General features: G+C 35.7%; 1 protein-coding gene across 1 annotated transcript; it reads right to left on the bottom strand.

The window, feature by feature from the left end:
* Positions 1 to 14,965: 14,965 nt before the first annotated feature.
* Positions 14,966 to 16,277, bottom strand: LOC120171830. The gene is made up of 2 exons (XM_039179468.1): positions 15,999 to 16,277; positions 14,966 to 14,989 (listed from the first exon to the last, which is right to left on the bottom strand). The coding sequence occupies exons 1-2, from the start codon at positions 16,275 to 16,277 to the stop codon at positions 14,966 to 14,968; spliced, it is 303 nt and encodes a 100-aa protein (XP_039035399.1).
* Between the last annotated feature and the right edge of the window lie 4,098 nt (positions 16,278 to 20,375).

Raw genomic sequence — 20,375 nt, 5'->3', positions numbered from 1 at the left:
TGTTATATTCATTTCATATGTCATTATATTAAGTTAGATTATGCACAAACCAACTTAAATGATTAAATGAATTGTTATTGTTCTTAAAAGTTATAGGTTCGAACACCAGCGACTGCAGCAGGATGATTGAGTATTCATTGTCAAATAATTAAAAATATATAAAACATATATTACTTTGTAATCACATTAACTTAATAAAAATATTATTTTGGATTATATGTATGACACGTTTAGCTTCCCACGACCCATATAGCTTAAAATGTTCTACTATACATTTATAATATATACAATCTGTTTTACAGTTTGTATATAGGCTTAAATACACTATTGTCTCCTAAACTATACTATTTGTATCGAGTTACACTTAAAATATTTTTCAAGATGTTTTGCTCCTAAGGTTTAAATCATTACCTCATTTGCCTAATCTGTTAACTTCGTTAAAAAATATGTGGGTAAATTATATATTTAGTAACTTAACTATTCATGTGGTTCTATTTTGGTCAATCAACTATTTTGGTTTTCAAAATCATCACTAAACTTAAATTTTTGTTTCCTTTTGGTCACCTAATTCGATTATATATATATTTTTAAATTTACAATATATAACCTATTGTTTCTACTTAAATGATAAAGGAAATATTAAATATTATAACAAGATAATAAATATTAAATAATATCATAACATAAATAATATACAACATATTTAGTTGTTTGTATTTAAAATTTTAATAAAAGAAATATTTAAATATTAAATTATCCATTTTGTAAATATACATGTTTGGATAAAATTTTATGCAGTTTTCTTCTTGATGATTTGTCGTATTTCTTATTTTATCAATGACAATGCAGAACTTTTTTCAAACGACATAGTTTCGATCCTTGTAAACTTGTGATTTCCCTTTTTGTGTAAGATTTGTTTTATGTCTTGCATAACTCATATATGATTGATTTATGTTTTGCACTTTTGGTTCTGATCGAGCTATTGATTCTGTAAGGCTATCCTCGCCTAGTGAGCCATTTTGTAAATCTAAATTCGACAGATATTTTACATATGTTGGAAGCTCTTATTCCCTTTGCATTCGATAATTCTAACATTCCAAAACCACCACATGTCCCTAGTAAAATTTGTACGAGAACCGAGTATTCTAAGAGGCCTACTGAGTGTAGTTTTGTTCAGAAAGAAACAAAGGATACATGGGATAGGCTTTTCAAGGGCGTTATTACTTTAAACCCCCCATAAATTAATTTTCTAGAACAATACCCCAAACCAGATTTGTTAGAAAAATACCCCTAAACTGCACACATAAGACTATCTCGCGTTCTAAAAAATGAGATTAAAGGTCTCGCGTTATACAAGGCGCGAGTTTCCTCCAATGTGGATACACTTTTCAAATAATGCAATTTAATATTTCAATTAATGACCTCATGTTACACAAAAAGTGAGACACGTTATACAAGGCGCGAGTTTTTCGGGTAGTTAATATGAAAAATTTCGTAATTTATAAGAATAGAGGCGTAGTATTGTAACCATGGTAAAAATCATGTTCAAAATGGTTCCAAAGCTTGGTTTTCTACATGAAAAAGAAGCTAACATAGCTTGATAGGCATGTTCGGGGAGTATTTTTGGGAAGTTAGTATGGAAATTTTCATTATTTATAATATTATAGGCGTAGTATTAATACCTATGTTTCAAGTATCAACACATACGAGACATTCTAAAAGGTGTAAAAATCACGTTCAAAATGGTTCGAAATAAAAAATACAAAAAGTTTATCAAACATTACATATTTTTCATTTCAAGAAAAAAAAAACTAACAATGCCTATGTCCACTTGTACTGCACCGTGGTGGACGATGAGTCCAAATAATATTCCTACAAATGAAGTTATCTTCATCAGACCAACACCACCATCGCCACCATCTACATGTCCAGTACCACCACAGGCACTGGGACCGGGACTGGTGTAGAACATTCTCTGCGGCAGCGTCTGCTCAAAACTACTACATCCGAAGTCCGTTTCCAATGGTGGAACAAATGAAGATAGAAGTGATGGATAATATGGTTGAACTGGTACATGAAGGCAATGGGAAAAGATAATATCCGTCGGACAGGAACGCCACACGTTAGTGAAAAAAAATCTTTCTTCAGAGTCGACATATGCTAAAATGCTGACTTAGTCGAGTGGGTGAATACAAGTGGTGTCAGTGGTATCTGATGCTCTACTACTGACTGTGTAGGTTCCTGTGTCATTCTAGATGATGAGGTTGAAGCGTATCTTCTTTTACCCCGTCTTGATTCACCTCCACCTCTATCATCACGTTACGTCGGCAGACGATTTTAAGGAGACACATAAATTTCTCGTTCTCGTTCATCTTCAGTTAGTATATGCGACTTCCCATATTGGTCGTACCACAACATGTAATCATTTAAAACACTGTAGTCTAAGATGGGTTGACAAACGGGCTGTCAATTTAATCTTGTCATCCACTGCATCACCCATTCCGCATGATGCATTTCCCAGTTAACATCCGTCTTCCCCTATCGTGTTACGTGATGCAAGGCGTCCAAGTCTTGTGGTGGTAGAAAAATCGTTTGTACATAGTTAAATTGCCACAACACGCGATCGGTAAGATGCCACTCAACTATCTCATAGACTATCAACGAGACCATTGACATCCAAACGCCCAAAGTGAGACTTATTTCATCCAAAGTACATGATCTAATAACATGATCATTGTGTGACGTCCACATGAACTACACAAATATTTTTAAACTAAGATGAACTCGAATTAAAAATTGATTTTTAAATTACAAAAAATGAAATTGATTACATCTTTTGTCATCTTATCAACCAACAATCTAAAATCACACAGAGTTGTAGGTAGGTGGGCGTGAGTTAGTGTAACAATCCACCTATCATTTATATAACAAAATATAATTATTGTAAAACCCTAAAAAATATATAATAATCTAAATATATAAACATAGTTTATTTTTAATTACCTCTAAAGTAGTGAAAATTCAAATGGGGTCGGTTGTGTAGGAATTAGTTGTAAAAATGACATTCAAAATCAAACCCATGATTATAACAATATCAAACAACCTCAAATTACTTGTTTGTCCGTATCAACAACTTTGCATTGCTCCTAGAACAAAAAGGCTAACATTGTCCATCCCCAACTCCTATATTTAGAGTATCACAAAATGAGCATTTGGTACAACCACATTAGATGCACTTTTTTCTAGGATTTATCAGGTATCCAGACCCCTCAATAACTTGTAAAAATATGAGCACGAGCAAATCCCTGTAAAAATAAAATGGTGCGAATAAATTAAAAAATTATCATAAAAATTATAATAAAATAAACTAAAATAAAATCTCAATATTATAAATAAAAAATCAAAAATAAATAAATGTATATTTCAAAATTTACCTCCTTAATTACTATAGCAGCGTTAGCGGGTAGATGAGAAAAACTATCGTCCAAAAATTTAATCTTGATCTTCCCTCTATCCATATCGCTATATGTTGGTGTAAGTCCGAGTAGTTTTTCACACAAGGTAACCCAATACCCATCGACATTACCGATAATATCCGTTTTGTCAACAAGCAACCCTTCAAGAAAAATAAAAAACTGCATCTTTGGTCTCCATTTTTTTAGAAATGCGTTTATCAATAAAGGATGCAACTTCATACCACCAATTATAGTTCTAACCTAACCAAAACCGACTTTGTGTAAATATGGAAGAATATCTTTATCAGGGTCCATGAAACAGTTGTTATAACACGTCAACGAACATTAATACCACTTTGAATAAATAAATAAATAATTCAAAATAAATAATTTCATAAATTATTTGAAATAAATATATACATAAATATTTTTTTTAAAATAAATAAATAAATCAAAATATATAAAAAACTAAATAAAAATTACCTCTGGATTTGTCCTCAAATAATCAAATACATGTTTTCGATCAACCTTCAATAATCGTGCTATAATAATCGTAATAGAGTAGATAAGAGAGAAATTATGAGATAGAGAGATTTTTTTTGAAAGAAAGGCCAGAGGAATTCGGTTTTTTGAGGCCCTATTTATAGGAGTCACCGTACCCCCAAAGCGAGATAAAAGCAAACTTACGTTGTATAAGATGTGTAGAAGAATCTCGCGCTTCCTAGGACGCGAGGTTGTGGAATCAAATTTCAAATCTTTTGAGAACGCGATAATTTGTCTATATCTCGAAAACCTCATGTTCTGAGTAACGCGAAGTCATTAATTGAAATTTTAAATTACATTACTTGAAATGTGTATCCACGTTGAATAAACCTTACACCTTGTACAATACGAGACCTTTACTTGTTTTTCTTAAGATGCAAGGTAGTCCTACATAAGCAGTTTGGGAGTATTTTTCTAACAAATCTGGTTTGGAGGGCACTATTCCAAAAAAATTAATTTTTGGGGTTTTTTCAAATAATAATGCCCCTTTCAAGGAAGGGTTTGGTGCAGATGTTTGTATTATCACCAATGACAAATCATTTGTTCTTGCTCATTCTAATGTTTTGGCGAGTTTATTATGTTTTCCTCATTCTCTTGATCAGTGATTCAAATAACGGTTGAATAGTGATATAGCACTATATCGAGGTCACGGCGTATCCAAGACTATTATCACAGAAAATAACGGTTTGAAGTAGAATCACACCAATAGAGGGGTCGTGGCTACAATTTAACGGATATCGGGCAATCGTTGCAATAACAGACCACTAGTCCATTATTTTCTCGCTATTTTAATTTAAAAAATCAGTTTTTAAAATCAAATTATTTGGAAAAAAATCACGAATGCGATACCCGTAATGACTGTAATAGCATTCGTTATATCCATAACCACGATAAATGCAGCGTGACCGAAAACAAGACCGTAACTTCAATTTAAATCCCTGCTATTGACATATAACAATTAAGCGGCCTAATTTATATCATAAATGATCATAATGTTACATACTTTTTCTTCTAATTATTAGATTGAGAGTTTGCACGGTTCTAGTTTGCTTTTAAACTCAAGTAGAAATTCAGTCTAGGGTATTATACTGCTCTTCTTCAAAAATAGAAATGTTCAATAATGTTGAAGCTTCAATTGGTTTCCTTTTAATTGCAAGAATATCGCTTCTAATTTATTTACCATATACATGTCGAAAGGTTGAAGCTATAGGAATAATATTTTAATTTAATATTTAATATTTATTTTATTAAAATTTTAAGTACAAATAATTAAATATGTTGTATATTTTATACGTTATAGTATTATTTAAATTCTTATATATTTTAAATTTAAAAAATAAATCTAATCGAATTGGGTGATCAAAACGAAACAAAAACATAAGTTTAGTGATGATTTTGAAAATAAAAATCGTTGACTGACCAAAATAGAACTGCATGAATAATTGAGTGACTAAATATATAATTTACCCACATGTTTTTTTGACGGAGTTAACATATTAGGAAAAATGAGATAATGATTTAAACTTTAAGGGGCAAAACGTTCTGAAAATACTTTAAAGGGCAACTTGATACAAACGATATAATTTACGGGACAATGATACATTTAAGCCTTATATATACATATATTATCCTTATTCATAATCTATATATATTATTTTTCACATTAAATATTAATTCTAAAACATGTACATATATCTTAAAAAAGTTAAGGTAATTTTTTAAGGGAGATTCGTAGAAAAATCTCCTAACTACACGGGAAGTGCGTTTCTGAAGATTGTCTATAAAGTATGAGGGTCAAGAAAATGTGAGGGAGTACATCCTAGGATTGTTCCATATTGCTTTAAAACTTAAGGCACTTAAGATGTAGCGTTTTGAAGATCTACTCGTTCTTATGGTTTTGGTATTGCTTCTTGCATAGTTTAACCAATTTAAAATCAGTTACAATTGCCAAAAGGAGAAATGAACTCTAAGTGAGCTCATATCTCATTGTGTTCAATAGAAAGAAAGGTTAAAGCAAGACAAAACTGAAGGTGCTCACTTGGTCTGTGCTTCTAAAGATAATGGGAAGAAAAAGAAAAATAAGAATGAAGCCATTAAAGGTCTAACTTAAAAGAAACCAAAACAAGATAAAGAAAGTTGTTTCTTTTGTAATAAGTCTGGACATGTGAAGAAATATTGTATCAAATATTACGCTTGGCATGCAAAGAAAGGTATGATTCTTACTTTGGTCTATTTTGAGGTTAGTTTAACTTTAGTACGTAGAAACACTTGGTGGATAGATTCTGGTGCTACTACTCACATAACTGTTTTTATGCAGGGTTGCTATTAGGAACTGATTATTATTTGGATTTAAAAGACACTTTTTTTATATCGTCTTTTAGGCGAAATTTAGTTTCTATTTCTTTATTGGACAAATCTGGATATTGTTGTTCATTTGAAAATAATCAATTTACTTTGTCTCTAATTACAAATGTTGTTGGAATTGGTTATTTGAATGCATATGACAACCTTTATTTACTCAATACAATTGCTTCTTATAATGAAACCTTGCACGTGGAATCACGTGGTACTAAGCGAAAATTAAATAAGGAAAATTCAACATCATTATGGCATAAACACTGAGGTCACATCTCACGTGGAATCATGTGTTGATTGTATCTAGGGAAAACAAACCAAAAATAAAAGATTAGGTGCCAACAGATCTACATACTTCTTTGAATTAATTCATCCGAATATTTGTGGGTAATTCCCTATGACATATTGGAAAGGTCAAACATACTTCATAACATTCATAGACGACTACTCACGTTATGGGTACCTATATCTCTTTTATGAGAAATTTAGTCTTTGGATGTGTTTAAAGCTTATAAAGATGAACTTGAGAATCAAGACAACAAAAGAATTAAGAAAGTACATCATGCTAGGATCTCATAGTATGAATGGTGTAGCTAAGAGACGTAATAAGATTCTTACGGATATGATAAGGAGTATGATTGCTCATTTTACCTTACCTGAGTTTATCTGGGGAGAAGCATTAAAGAAAACAATTTACATTCTAAATAGAGTACCCACAAAGGCAGCTGTAAAAACACCTTATGAGCTTTGGACAGGCAAAAACCTAGTTTAAAGCATTTTTACATTTACAGATGTCCAGTTGAGGCAATGCCTTATAGGCCACATAAAGATAAATTAGACTTTAAAATAGTGAGCAACCACTTTATTGGTTATTCTGAGTGATCTAGGGGCTATAAATTTTATGATTCTATAATTAAGAATTTTTTTATACGGAAATTGTAACAGTTTTTGAGGATGTTGAGTTTGGAGGGAGAAATAAGGTTAAATACATTACTTTTGAGGAGGAATTGGATTCCAATTCAGTTCTTACTATCACTTTTGATGTTGTTCAAGTTTTTATACCTATTAATCAAGAAGTGAATCCATAACCTTAACAAAACAATATTGAATAACTCTTTATTCAAGATGAGATAATTGTTCCAGAAGAACAAACTCAACATGTGCCACTAAGGAGATCCACATGACAAAGGAGAAATGTTATTCCAGATGATTACATTGTATTTCTTTAAGAAAATAAGGATGATAATGTAATGATGGAAGATGATCCAATCAACTTTCACCAGGCCATGAAAATTACTAACTCTCAAAAGTGGATTAATGCTATGCAAGACAATAAAGTTTGAGAACTTGTCTCATTACCTGAAGGTGTAAAACCAATTGGTTGCAAATGGATATTTAAAACCAAGAGGGATGTAAATGGTAATGTGAAGAGGTATAAGGCACATCTTGTAGCTAAAGGATAAACTCAAAAGGAAGACATTGACTTAACGAGGACTTTTTCTCCAGTTTCATCGAAAGACTCTTTTAGGACAATCATGATACTTGTTGCTCATTTTGATCTTGGGTTACAACAAATGGATGTTAAGACTACGTTTCAGAATGACAACATTGAAGAAACAATTTATATATTACAACAGGAAAACTATAAGTCTGGAGATCTAAAGGATATAGTTTGTAAATGAAGTAAATCCATATATGGACTCAAGTAAGCTTATCGTAAATGGTGCCACAAATTTCATCAAGTAGTTATCTCATTCGGTTTTGAGATGAATATGGTTGATAATTGTGCATATCACAAGTTCAGTGGGAGTAAACATATATTACTCGTTCTATATGTCAATGACCTTCTGCTTGCCACAAATGATATAGGTTTGTTACATAGAACCAAGAAATTTTTGTCTAAGAATTTTAAAATGAAAGATCTTGGTGACGCTTATTGTCTTTGGAATCCAAATATATCGAGATCGATCTTAGGGTATTCTTGGATTGTTACAAAAGAATTACATAGATAAAGTACTTAAAAGGTTTAATATGCAAAATAGTAAACCAACTGACACCCCTTTCGCTAAAGGAGACAAATTTAGTCTTGCTCAAAGTCCTAAAACCGACCTTGAAATTCAGGAAATGCAAAAGATTCCTTACACTTTAGCTGTTGAGAGTCTGATGCATGCTCAAGTATGCATGCATCCAGATATTACATATATTGTTGGGATGTAAGGCAAATACTAAAGCAACCCTTGGATAAACCATTGGATAACAACCAAGAAGGTTATGAGGTATTGTCGAAACGATTTTTAAAGTGGGGGCGAGATTTTAAAAACCACATCATTTTTAATTATTGATCTCTTTGATTGATTTTTAATTAAAAACAATGTGATTTTAGAAAAACCTATCGTTTCAAAAATTTGGAAATTACTTTGCGATAAAAACATACGGTTCGAGTAGTCGCCACCAATCTTTGATTAGGGTGTGATTGGGCACCCAAAAATATTTTGCCACTTTAAATAAAAAAACAATTTTAATTAAAACGACAAATTTACAGTCTATGTTACCAAAATTCGGGTTTGGAAGTCGATTACGCGTGGAGAAGGATTAGCACCCCCACAGCGCCCTAAATCGGTACCTAGTCGATTAATTAATGTCTTTGCAACGAATTTCACAAGTTCGAAATTAATTTGATTTATAATCCCTTAAAACAACAAAAAATGCAAATTTTATAACATTAAAAAGCAACAAAATAAATTAAATTAGGATTACCAAGCCATTAGAAAGATAAAGAATATTCTATTATTTAAAAATATCAAGACCATATCTTTAGTTCAGTTCTAACGACCTTTTCTCGAAAAATTTAAATAGTCGAATATTTTCTTTTCTTTCATTCCCAAATTTTACGGTGATAGATCGAAATTTAATTAGGCGTTACTGACGGGATGCAATTTTAATTTAAAATTGCCAAAACAACTCTCTAGTAAGTTAGGATAAGCCATTCCGACAGTTTTAAATTAAAAAGAGTATTACCCTTAATCCGATTATGTGATTAAGTTAAGTCGTGCAAATGAGGCTAAAATATTTTAAACGTTATACCTAAATGTATACATACTAACAACATGCTCAGAATACTATATACATGCATACACTTAAAATAAACCTAAATTAGCCCTACAAACATGCATGAAACATTAAACAAATGGCTAAAATATAAAGAAAATAAACAGTGAGCTCTCTTTTCATAAAATGTCACTTCCAAGTACTGCGAACAAAATATAACCAAAGTGCTACATAGGACCAAAATAAACATTTCCCAAATTACATATCCAAAGTGAAAACAACACGAAAATAGCCCTAAACTGATTCTGGGCTAAAATAAAACTTGCTGCAAATTAAGAGACAAAATTAGCATTACAAATAGACTCGTAAAAACTTTGAGACATGGCCTTAGCAACAGGTTTTGTAAAATATTTCAAAACCGTACGTTAAATTTGGACTCATACACAGTCCGAGGTTTAAAAACCAAAAGCTCTGATACCAATTAAATGTAACCCCCTAGACCCAGCCTATGCGTTTAGACTAAGTCTATCGGATCACATCTATGATTTTTAAAGATATTTTTCGAAACCCTTATTCGATCAATGTAAAATCACATTATAAATATATTTATAAAAGGATATAATAAATTACGATAAAACCTAACTCATGAATATAAAACTAAATAGTTAAAAATTTAATTTTTAAAACATGTCGTAGAATTTGGATCACTATAAACCAATTATCAATAGCGGAATAATATTCATTTCTGAAACAAATACTTCAAATAAAGGCCCATGCTACCAAAATAAAGTCAAGTTGAAATATAAAAGCATTACAAATAGATGTACTTCAAGATATATGTTGATTCTCCAAGTGCTCGATCTGGGGTATCTAACCAACAGTATCTGAAAGGGAAAAAAACATTTTCAAAAAGTGAGCTAGGCTCAGTGTGTCCCAATAGTACAATAAAATCATAGTAGGTACAATAACCGAGTAATAGTTCAGTAAATCATCATAAAATCATAATGAAGTTTAACTTTTGAAACTCGTAGTTTAAATCCCTTCTCCTGTACACCAACCTCAGTTCCCTAGAACTGCGTCCGTAGGGCTACCTTAAGCACACAACAAAAAGGAAGCCTACCTAAGGATAAGCTTTTGGGCCTGTATCCTTAGGTCCATAGGGCTTACTCTAAGCACACAGCAAAGAGGGTCAACCTAATAGAGCATCTTGGGGCTCGTGAGCCTACCCAAGAGTCCATTAAGTACGTAAGGTTTACCAGCTTGATCAGAGCTATACCTACGTAATTCAATCCAACCCAAAATCAATATTTCAAAAATACTATTTATGCAGTAAGCATAATTTCCATAAATCAATAAACATCGTTATCATATATTAATGAAAACCAATAGTCATATATCAGTCATTGTCCATAAACCATCAATAAACAATAAATCATAGCTTTCAATGTACCATATTTCAAAACAGATAAAACAATTAAATAATACTTAGGGAACACACCTCGATAATAGGATCAAACTGTAGATCTACTGAGTACTGGCCTCGCCACGCTCTGCTACAGTTTTCGAACCTAATTCATAATAACATTACATTACTAGAGGGTAACATAATCAATTTCTGAAATTTTAAGATTTACGGGTCTTACGGGTGAATACTGGCACTCGTGGTTTAACTGATCTAGAAGAGCTGGGTCGAGCTGTCGAACGATCCGGAGAGTCTCTTGTACCTTCAAACAATAATAATTTATTAACCCCAAGTCTTACTTAATTGATCAAAGCTAAAATTCTTAAGTATATAAGCATTTTCTAGGTTTGACTATAAATTTGGAAGATTTCGAGTCTGAATTTGACCAAACGGATTACGGAATCGGAATCAGGACGTCGAAAAACATAAAGTATGACTTTCAAAAAATCAAATTCTTGGTCAAAATCAAAGTCAACGGGTTTGACTGATGATTTGGAGGCCTTTGAGTTCGAATTTGGTGAAACGGACTTCAGAAACGAATTCGGCACGTCGAAAAATGTCAGAATAGGTATACTCGAACAAAATCAAAGGTCGTTTAATGGCCGTTTAAAGCCGGTCAAAGTTATGGTCAAAGAGATTCAATAGTCCACATTCAAAAATTTCCAAAATGTCACATTTTTCAAAATAATTCCCAAAATGTCACCTTTTTCAAAGTATTTCCCAGGATGTTAACTTTTTTCAAAATATTTCCTAGAATGTCACTTTTTTTTCAAAATATTTCCCAAAATGTCACAGTTTTCAAAATATTTTCCAGAATGTCACCGGGTCTGGTCGGGTCAACGGGTCGGGTCAGACCGGTCAAGCCGGTCAACCAATTAACACAAAATTCGAATCTTCCCCACGCGCAGGGGCGGCGCGTGGGGGCGCGTGAGACAGCTTCCGGCCTCCAAAAATTCCTGCAAAAATTTCCGAAAATTCTTTTAAGCGATTTTGAGTCACTTACCAACATCGGTTCAAATTTTTGAACGGTGGAGAGCTCGATTTCACTTCGATCGGAACTTTGATCGCTCCATCCTCTCACGCGCCGCCGCCCACGGAGACAAGGAGGACACCGTCGGACTCGGAACGACACCAGGAACACGATGGTGCGGGAGGTGTCGAAAACTGATCAACGATCGGAGATGAATTTAAGATTTTCCCGGCGGTGCTGCTAAAAAAAACGTCGATACTTTGACTCGAAATTCAAGGCGTTTGGCAGCGTTTTGCTAAAATTGGTTTATTGGGTTTTGTTCACAGGTCAAAGATGAACACGATGTTGGTTTCAATTTGACGATCGGATGTCGAACTGCGTCGAAATCGGGCTTGAAAGTATATGAGCGGGAGAAAGGAAATATAAGCAAAACTTGTTTCTGATTTTTGAAATCAGAAACGCTTTTAAAACAATGCTGCCGACACTCTTTGGAGGAATTCAAGGCTTGGTCCTTGAATTTCCTTCAACTTCTAAAATAGACATCAAGTTTTCAAAACTTTTAATTTAGTCACCAAATTTCACCAAAATACACCAATAAATATATATTATTTTTTTCTCGATTTTCCGGGTTGTTACAATTCTCCCTCTGTACAAGAAATTTCGTCCTCGAAATTTACCTTATGAGAATGGTTGAGAAAATTGAGCCTCCATTGACTCCAATGTCTCTCAAGTAGTTTCTGAGGGGCCCTGGTTAATCCATTGAACTTTGACCATTGGAATACGCCTATTCCGAAGAACTCGCTCATCTCTTTCTAAGATCTGAATGGGCTCCTCCTCATATGACAAATCAGGTCTTAGCTCTGCCTCTTCAACCTGAATGATGTGACCCGGATCTGGACGGTATCGCCTCAACATTGATACATGAAAGACATCATGAATACGATTGAGCTCAGGAGGCAACTCAAGCTGATATGCAACATGTCATATCCTCTTCAAAATACGAAATGGTCCAATAAATCTTGGGCTCAATTTACCCTTACGCCCGAATCTCAATACTTTCTTCCAGGGTGATACTTTAAAAAAGACCTGATCTCCAACTTCAAACTGAATATCTTTCTTTCTTTGATCTACATAAGACTTTTATCTATCAAATGCCTCTTTTAGACGGTCACGAATCAATTTGACTGTGTCCTCCGTCTCGCGTATTAAATCAGGTCCCAAAGTCTTCCGGTCACGCAACTCAGTCCAACATATCGGAGTGCGACATTTACGCCCATAGAGTGTTTCGTAGGGTGCCATACGAATGCTGGTTTGATAACTGTTATTGTAAGCAAATTCAGCCAACGACAAAAAGTTCTCCCAGCTACCATGAAAATCAATTACGCAACCCCTCAACATATCCTCCAGAATCTGAATCACCCTCTCCGATTGGCCATCAGTTTGTGGATGAAATGATGTACTATAATCCAATCTTGTTCCCAAAGCTGTATGTAGCGCCTTCCAAAATCTCGAAGTAAATATCGGATCTCGATCAGAAATAATAGACAATAGAACACCATGTAATCTAACAATCTCCGAAATATACAATCTCGCCAGCTTGTCCAAAGTATAATTTACCCGCACATGAATGAAGTGAGCTGACTTTGTAAGTATGTCCACAATTACCCATACTGAATCTTTTTTCGATGGAGTCATAGGTAATCTGGTAACAAAATCCATAGTAATACGCTCCTATTTCCATTCAGGAATCTTAATAGGCTGTAACAAACCTGATGAATGTTGATGCTCTGCTTTAACTTGCTGACAAGTCAAACACCTAGCCACAAAATCCGAGATGTCCTTCTTCATACCAACCCAATGATACATCTCTTTCAAATTCCGGTACATCTTATCTCTACCGGGGTGCATAGCATATGGACTACTATGAGCCTCATTAAGAATAATCTGTCTCAACTCAGAATCATCAGGCACACAATATCGACCCTTAAAGCACAAAACTTTATCCTTATCAAGGGCGTAATCTGAGCTTGTCCCCTGCTCTACTTGCTCAAAGATGGATAGCAAGGAGCTATCAAGGGGCTGCTTAACTTTAATTTCATCAACCAAAGTTGGCTTAATTTGTAATTCTGATAACAAAGTGCCATCGTCATATAAATTCATCCTGGCCATTAAAGACCTTAACTCCGCTACCGCCTTTCGACTCAAAGCATTCGCCACAATATTAGCTTTACCAGGGTGATAATCAATCACACAATCATAATCCTTTAGAAGCTCTAGCCAGCGCCGTTGTCTCAAATTAAGCTCCTTCTGGGTCAGAAGGTACTTTAAGCTCTTATGATCAGTGAAAATATAACACTTCTCTCCGTAAAGATAGTGTCTCCAAATCTTCAAGGCAAAAATCACTACTGCTAACTCCAAATCATGAGTTGGATAATTACACTCATGTGGTCATAGTTGACGTGACGCATAAGCCACTACCTTAGCCTCCTGTATTAGAACACAACCAAGTCCTAAATGTGAAGCATCACTATACACTGTAAAATCCTTCCCGGACTCTGGTTGAATCAACACTGGTGCTTGAGTCAAAACCGCCTTTAATTTCTCAAAGCTCTCCTGTTGTGCCTCGCCCCAATCAAACGACACGTTCTTCCTTAACAGCTTTGTCAAAAGAGAAGCAATGATCGAGAAGTCCTCGACAAAACGTCGATAATATCCAGCCAAGCCCAAGAAACTGCGGATCTCAGAGACATTCTTGGGTCGTTTCCAATTCACAATAGCCTCGATCTTGCTTGGATCGACCTGAATACCTCGCGCAGAAATAATGTGCCCAAAAAACGACACTTCCTGAAGCCAAAATTCACACTTGCTTAGTTTGGCATATAGACGATGCTCTCTCAAGGTTCGCAGAACGATCTTCAAGTGCTTGGCATGCCCTGTTTCTGTCCGAGAATAAACTAGAATATCATCAATAAAGACAACCACAAATTGATCCAAATATGGCCGGAACACACAATTCATCAAATCCATGAAAGCTGCGGGAGCGTTCGTCAAACCAAAAGGCATTACTAAGAATTCATAATGACCATATCTAGTGCGAATGACGATGCTCTCTCAAGGTTCGCAGAACGATCTTCAAGTGCTTGGCATGCCCTGTTTCTGTCCGAGAATAAACTAGAATATCATCAATAAAGACAACCACAAATTGATCCAAATATGGTCGGAACACACAATTCATCAAATCCATGAAAGCTGCGGGAGCGTTCGTAAAACCAAAAGGCATTACTAAGAATTCTAATACCTATCTAGTGCGAATGGTTTTTTGAAACATCTGACCCTTAATTTTCAATTGATAATACCCGAATGAAGATCATCTTAGAGAATACAGTAGCTCCTCTGATCAATAAGTTGTCAATCCTGGGTAATGGGTACTTATCTTGACCGTCATCTTGTTCAACTTCCGATAGTCAATACATAGCCTTAGCGACCCATCTTCTTTTTCACAAACAAACTGGAGCTCCCCAGGGTGAGGTACTATGCCGAATAAATCCTCGATCGAATAATTCTTGCAATTGGACCTTCAACTCCTTAAGTTCCTTTGGAGCCATGCGATAAGGTGCAATAGAAATAGGTAAGATCCCGGATAAGTCCCAATCTTGAACTCTACCTCTCTATTAGGAGGTAACCCAGGCATCTCCTCCGGAAAAAATCAGAAAACTCGCTAACTGTACGAATTTCCTCGATCGTGGACAAGGAACCTTTAGTGTTCAGAATACAGGCAATGAAAGTCTCATACCCCTTCCTGATCATACGATCAATTTCCATAGTTGAAACAATATTGGAGAGATAGCCACGCCATTCACTAATTAACACAATAGTCCGACCATCTGAAGTCTTCAGAGTAGCACGCTTGTATTCGCAATCCAAATTTACCTTGTGTTTATTCAACCAATCCATCCCCCTGAACCTCCAATGGACAACGCCGAAGTACTTTATTCACTAACATTGACTGTCCTACTAGACTCGTAACCGTAACCGTATTATCAGTGTTCTCAATCGGAATATGAAGGTTTCGAGATACTAAACTCGATATATAGGAGTGTGTCGAACCATCATCTAATAATGCAAAGTATGTAATAGAATAAATAGTAAATGTACCTGCAATAACCTCAGGCTCATCTCTATCATCCCGACATCTGGTGGCATAAATCAAAGCTGGTTGTCTATCCTCTGAAACTGCAGGCTCTCGACTCTGCTGGGGTCGAGCTCTACTATCAGCTCTGGATGCTGATCCATAAGGCTTTCCCTGATTACGACCTCTAGTTGGGGTCTGTACTGAAGTCTGAGAACGCACAGGAGTCTGGGTAGCGGTCCGCTCTGACGAAGCTAACTGTGGACAATCCCTCCGAAAATGATCACTGGATCCACACTGATAGCATACCCCCATTTTCTTATGACACTCTCCTGTGTGTCGTTTACCACAATACTCACAAAGGGGTCCATGAGGCCACAATAAATAACCACCTCGACTGACAACTGAGGGTGAATATGGTGCAGGCCTAGAACTGGTATTGCTTCTCAAAGGACCCGAAGTACGAGTCTTCTTTCCAGGACGTGCGGAGAACTCGTTTGGGCCATAAATTCTCCCATGCCGCTCTCAATCAACACGGTCTCTTGTTGGAGCCAAGGTCTATACCTCCTCAGCATCCTTCGCTCTGCCTACCAGCATATCAAAAATCTCATCCTGATTGGTCACAACCTGCCTACGCAGCTCGTATCTGAGTCCAAGGGCAAATTTACGACATCGATCTCTCTCGGTAGGTACCATACTGACTCCATACTTTAGCAACTTCAAGAACTCGATCTCATACTCAGAAACGGTCATGTCTCCCTGAACCAGGTTCTGGAATTGCTGTCATCTCTGAGCTAAATAGCGCTCTCCCAGAAAACGGCTCTGAAAGCGCTCCTTAAAGAAACCCCAAGTCAAACGATCAGCCGAAACACTACTACCACTGACTCCCACCAGGTGTGAGCATTGCCATCTAATATCGCAACTGCACCCAGATATCTCTTAGTTGGGTCCAAACCCAACTGATCCATGCGTCTCTCAGTATTCTAGAGCCAATCTTCAGCTTCAGTAGGAGCTCCACCAATCTGTCCCCCAAAAGTTCTGACTCCATTGGCAATTAGAGTCTGCGAAATAGGAACCTTTGATACAACACCAGCAGCTCTTACCGCTCCCTGTATCAACTGCAGAAATTGTCTGCCAAAATTCTCATCCAAAGCAACTTCGGTAGACTCAGACTCAATATCGGTCGCTCCTATGATCGGTGTAGTCATGCCAGTAGCAGCAGTATGAGGCAAATTCGTCGGGGTCGTAGGAGCAGGATCACCTGTCGGAGGTGGGGGATCTACTCGAATCTCATTGATTGGGTCCGCAAATCTAGTCATTCGACCTCGTCCACGGCTAGTTCGACGTACACGTCTAGAACTCATTTTGATAGATCTCTAGTTTACTACAGAAGGTAAAACTTAGGGTTAGATAAGCACTTGGAGTCTCAAACACAATTAAAATCGTAAAAACTTTGAGACATGGCCTTAGCAACAGGTTTTGTAAAATATTTCAAACCGTACTTTAAATTTGGACTCTACACGTCCGAGGTTTAAAAACCAAAAGCTTACCAATTAAATGTAACCCCTAGACCCAGCCTATGCGTTTCGACTAAGTCTATCAGATCACATCCATAATTTTTAAAGACATTTTCTGAAACCCTTATTCGATCAATGTAAAATCACATTATAAATACATTTATAAAAGGATATAATAAATTACGATAAAACCTAACTCATGAATATAAACTAAATAGTTAAAAATTTAATTTTTAAAACATGTCGTAGAATTTGGATCACTATAAACCAATTATCAATAGCGGAATATTCATTTCTAAACAATACTTCAAATAAGGCCCATGCTACCAAAATAAAGTAAACTTGAAATATAAAAGCATTACAAATAGATGTACTTCAAGATATATGTTGATTCTCCAAGTGCTCGATCTGGGGTATCTAACCAACAGTATCTGAAAGGGAAAAAACATTTTTGAAAAGTGAGCTAGGCTCAGTGTGTCCCAATAGTTCAATAAAATCATAGTAGGTACAATAACCGAGTTATAGTTCAGTAAATCATCATACAATCATAATGAAGTTTAAGTTTTGAAACTCGTAGTTTAAATCCCTTATCCTGTACACCAACCGCAGTTCCCCAGAACTGCGTCCGTAGGGCTACCTTAAGCACACAGCAAAAAGGAAGCCTACCTAAGGATAAGCTTTTGGGCCTGTATCCTTAGGTCCGTAGGGCTTACTCTAAGCACACAAAAAAGAGGGCTAACTTAATAGAGCATCTTGGGGCTCGTGTGCCTACCCAAGAGTCCATTAAGTCCGTAAGGTTTACCAGCTTGATCAGAGCTATACCTCCGTAATTCAATCCAACCCAAAAATCAGTATTTCAAAAATACTATTTATGCAGTAAGCATAATTTCCATAAATCAGTAAACATCGTTATCATATATTAATGAAAACCAATAGTAATATATCAGTCATTGTCCATAAACCATCAATAAACAATAAATTATAGCTTTCAATGTACCATATTTCAAAACAGATAAAACAATTAAATAGTACTTAGGGAACACACCTCGATAATAGGATCAAACTGTAGATCTACTGAGTACTAGCCTCACCACGCTCTGCTACAGTTTTCGAACCTAATTCATAATAACACTACATTACTAGAGGGTAACATAATCAATTTCTGAAATTTTAAGATTTACGGGTCTTACGGGTGAATACTGACACTCGTGGTTTAACTGATCTAGAAGAGCTGGGTCGAGCTGTCGAACGATCCGGAGGTTCTCTTGTACCTTCAAACAATAATAATTTATTAACCCAAAGTCTGACTTAATTGATCAAAGCTAAAATTCTTAAGTATATAAGCATTTTCTGGGGTTGACTATAAATTTGGAGAATTTCGAGTCTGAATTTGACCAAACGGATTGTGGAATCGGAATCAGGACGTCGAAAAACATAAAGTATGACTTTTCAAAAATTCAAATTCTTGGTCAAAATCAAAGTCAACGGGTTTGACTGATGATTTGGAGGCCTTCGAGTTTGAATTTAGTGAAACGGACTTAGGAAACGGATTCGGCACGTCGAAATTATAAGAATAGGTATACTCGAACAAAATCAAAGGTCGTTTAATAGCCGTTTAAAGCCAGTCAAAGTTATGGTCAAAGGGGTTCAATAGTCCACATTCGAAAATTTCCAAAATGTCACCTTTCTCAAAATAATTCTTAGAATGTCACCTTTTTCAAAATATTTCCCAGGATGTCACCTTTTTTTTCAAAATATTTCCCAGAATGTCACCTTTTTCAAAATATTTCCCAGAATGTCACCTTTTTCAAAATATTTCCCAGAATGTCACCGGGTCGGGTCACGTGTCAAGTCAACGGGTCGGGTCAGACCGGTCAAACCGGACCGGTCAACCGGTCAACCAATTAACACCAAGTTCGAATCTTCCCCACGCGTGGGGGCGCGTGAGACCGCTTCCGGCCTCCAAAAATTCCTACAAAAATTTTCAAAAATTCTTTTAAGCGATTTTGAGTCACTTACCAACATCGGTTCAAAATTTTTAACGGTGGAGAACTCGATTTCACTTCGATTGGAACTTTTATCGCTCCACCCCCTCACGCGCCGCCGGCCACGGAGACAAGGAGGATACCGTCGGACTCGGAACGAAACCAAGAACACGATGGTGCGAGAGGTGTCGAAAACCGATCAACGTTTGGAGATGAATTTAAGATTTTCCTGGCGGTGGTGCTAAAAATAACGTCGATACTTTGACTCAAAATTCAAGGCATTTGGCAGCGTTTCGCTAAAATTGGTTTATTGGGTTTTGTTCACAGGTCGAAGATGAACACGATGGTGGTTTCAATTTGACGATCGGATGTCGAACTGCGTCGAAATCGGGCTTGAAAGTATATGTGTGGGAGAAAGGAAATATAAGCAAAACTTGTTTCTGATTTAATCAGAAACGTTTTTAAAACAATGCTGCCGACACACTTTGAAGGAATTCCAGGCTTGGTCCTTGAATTTCCTTCAACTTCTAAAATGGACATCAAGTTTTCAAAACTTTTAATTTAGTCACCAAATTTCACCAAAATACACCAATAAATATATATTATTTTTTTTCTCGATTTTTCGGGTTTTTACACGATTTAATGACCAAATGGAATGATTCAATGATATAAGGGCCTAATCAGCCGTTAGCCCACTATCTCAAAACGCAGTTCATCTTCCCCAGCTATCAAAATGTCACCGTTTTGAACCTACTTGAAACTACGCCGTTTTGGCGTTTCAATATATATAATATTAGGGTAAAATTTTGAGCCTTAGCCTCATTTTCTCCTCAACCCTAAACAAAAAAGCCCCAACCAATTTTTTCTTATCCTTTTCCCTCTTCTCCTACGTCTCCCTCAACCTTAAACGA

The sequence above is a fragment of the Hibiscus syriacus genome, unplaced genomic scaffold, assembly GCF_006381635.1.
Source record: "Hibiscus syriacus cultivar Baekdansim isolate YM2019G1 unplaced genomic scaffold, ASM638163v2 tig00111837_pilon, whole genome shotgun sequence".
In the NCBI taxonomy this organism is placed as follows: domain Eukaryota; kingdom Viridiplantae; phylum Streptophyta; class Magnoliopsida; order Malvales; family Malvaceae; genus Hibiscus; species Hibiscus syriacus.
Note: the sequence above shows the minus strand (reverse complement) of the source record. Positions and strands in the feature narration are given on the sequence as shown.